This window comes from Zeus faber (genome assembly GCF_960531495.2).
Source record: "Zeus faber genome assembly, chromosome: 7".
NCBI lineage: Eukaryota > Metazoa > Chordata > Actinopteri > Zeiformes > Zeidae > Zeus > Zeus faber.
Window position 1 is genome coordinate 2,195,455 of NC_137203.1, and position 2,406 is coordinate 2,197,860.

Below are 2,406 nucleotides of genomic sequence, written 5' to 3' on the forward strand. Positions count from 1 at the left end.
TCCATGAAGGGGGGATTCTGTGTTTGGTGAAATAAAGCGGAACTTCTCTTCAGGCGAAAAAGTGAAAGTGTTTGTGCACACAGGACGATAGTCAGATGATCGAGTGAAAGAGTCACTTCATCAAACTCCTTATCCGGTGGGATTCCCTCAGGGAGGCGGATAAGGAGCCATTTTCAAGTGTTTCCACAGATTTAATTTTTGCATTTCTAAATGGACCCTGAAAGTGCTGTGACATTTCGTCACAGATTCTTGAAAAGACAAAACACGGTTTGCATTCCTGTCGGCTGCACAGTTCTGAGGCAGAAACATCAAATAATCCTTCTTAGTTTCCCTTCAGAAAGGACACGGTGGAACCCCCTCCCCTCCACGTCCCCAATCAGCAGCATCAGCTGGAAGAGGCTTCTGGAGGAAGCAGAACTTTTAGACCCAGTCCTCCAGTCCCTCAGTCCTCCAGTCCTCCAGTCCCTCAGTCCTCCAGTCCCTCAGTCCTCCAGTCCCTCAGTCCTCCAGTCCTCCAGTCCTCCCATCCTCCAGCCTTCCAGCCACCTACACGGGCACCTCTCTGCGTTCCACATGGGGGTACTCAGCATCTCACTGCAGGACCGTTAGAACCTTTAAAGGAGTGTGCGGTGCAGACCGGCGCCTCGGGACAGTCCCACCCTCAGCCTCCTCGGGCCCCGGGTCCCTAAACCTGGCCCCTGGTGTCGGGGCGTGGCCCGGCCGGAGGAGCCTGCTTCTTGGCCTCTTCGCAGCCCGAACAGCGCGGCACGAGCGGGCTGAATAGGCGGCCCAGACCTTTCCGGAAGACGCTGTTGGACAGGCTGTAGATGAGACAGTTGCAGAAGCTGTTGCTGATGGCGAGCCAGGTGGTGAGGAAGGACGCCACCTGGTGGCGGTAGAGCCCAGCGCTCTCCAGCAGGAAGTAGAGGATGTAAGGCATCCACAGCACGTAGAAGACGCTGGTGATGCGGAACAGCACCATGGCGTAGCGCCGGTCAGGGCAGCCCTCGCAGCCTCGCTCGCCCTTCTCGCCTCGCTCGCCCTTCTCGCCTCGCTCGCCCTTCTTGCCTCGCTCGCCCTCCGCCGGCGGTCCGAACTGCGCCTGACGCTGCGTGATCTGCCGCGTGTGCTGCCGGCAGATGCGGAAGATGCTGCCGTAGGTGAAGCAGATGGTGAGCGCAGCGGGGGCATACAGCAGCGCCACGATGAAGGCGCTGAACCCCGGGTCGGTTGCCCACGCCGAGCACCACAGGAACACGTCGCCGTGGTAACCGGGTTTCCCCCACCCGAAGAAGGACGGCAAGAAGATCAGGGTAGAGTAGACCCACACCAGGACGACGGCCGCTCGCAAGCGGCACGGCGTCACCAGCATGGCGTAGGACAGCGGCCGCGTCACGGCCACGTAGCGGTCCACGCTGATGCACGCCAGCGATGCCATGGAGACGCTCTTGAGCACCGACACCAGGTAGCCGAAGGCCCGGCACGCCAGCCGCTCGTCCAGCCGGCGCAGGCAACGCAGCAGCGCCAGGCAGGGCACCAGGCAGCTCACGCCCACAAGCAGGTCGGCGTAGGCCATGGTCTGGATGAAGTGTCCTGCGCTGTGCTGGTGGAGCAGCGGAGCGCAGTGGAAGACGAAGATCACCACCAGGTTGCCGCCGATGATGAGTGCGGTGAGGAAGAGGATGACGCAGGCCTCCAGGACGCAGGTGTCCAGAGCGGGCGAGTACCCGGCCGCCCCCAGCAAGCAGAACCGCGGGGGGACGCTCTGGTTCAGCGCCACGGACGAGGAGTTCATGGTTTGGGGAGGGAGATTAGGGATGGAGGGAGTTGGTAGTCCGACTGGGCTGCATTCTCCAGCAGTCTCCCCCTTTCTCCCCCTCTCTCTCTCTCTCTCTCTCTCTCTCTCTCTGATCTGATCCTCTGTTCCGTCGTCCTCGGCGGGTTCTAAGTCCGTTCCCGCTCCGCCTCCAAGCAGCGTCTTCCCAGCGAACCGCAGGACACGCTGCCCGACTTCTGGACGGAAAACGTTATAAATAAAAGTGTGAACGCGCTCATATTTGGAAAATCCATCTGCGTGCACGCCCCAACACACACACACATGCACACGCACACGCACACGCACACCTCCAGAGACCCGTGTGTCAGCGCACTGCCCCAGAACGTCCAGTTCATCCGAAGAGGAGGGCGAACGAGCGGCAGAACTCCCAGCGGCCCCGGGTGCAGCCCCGCTCCGTCGATCGTCCAATGGGAAGACGGGAGGGCGGAGCCTAAACAACCACACACACACACAGCACAACGCACACGTGCACACGTGCAGCCGCCTGCAGGAGCGTGCATGAGGATAAACGTCCACAAGTGATGAATAATGTCAGTCGGTGTAGAGAGAGGAAGGAGAGAGAGAGGGAG

The 2,406-nt window shown here is 60.6% G+C and overlaps 1 protein-coding gene across 1 annotated transcript; it reads right to left on the reverse strand.

The window, feature by feature from the left end:
- Positions 1-685: 685 nt before the first annotated feature.
- Positions 686-1,795, reverse strand: LOC307232279 (putative G-protein coupled receptor 21; the record flags this gene model as incomplete). Its single annotated transcript, XM_080003223.1, has 1 exon — positions 686-1,795. The coding sequence occupies one exon, from the start codon at positions 1,793-1,795 to the stop codon at positions 686-688; it is 1,110 nt and encodes a 369-aa protein (XP_079859349.1).
- Positions 1,796-2,406: the final 611 nt, after the last annotated feature.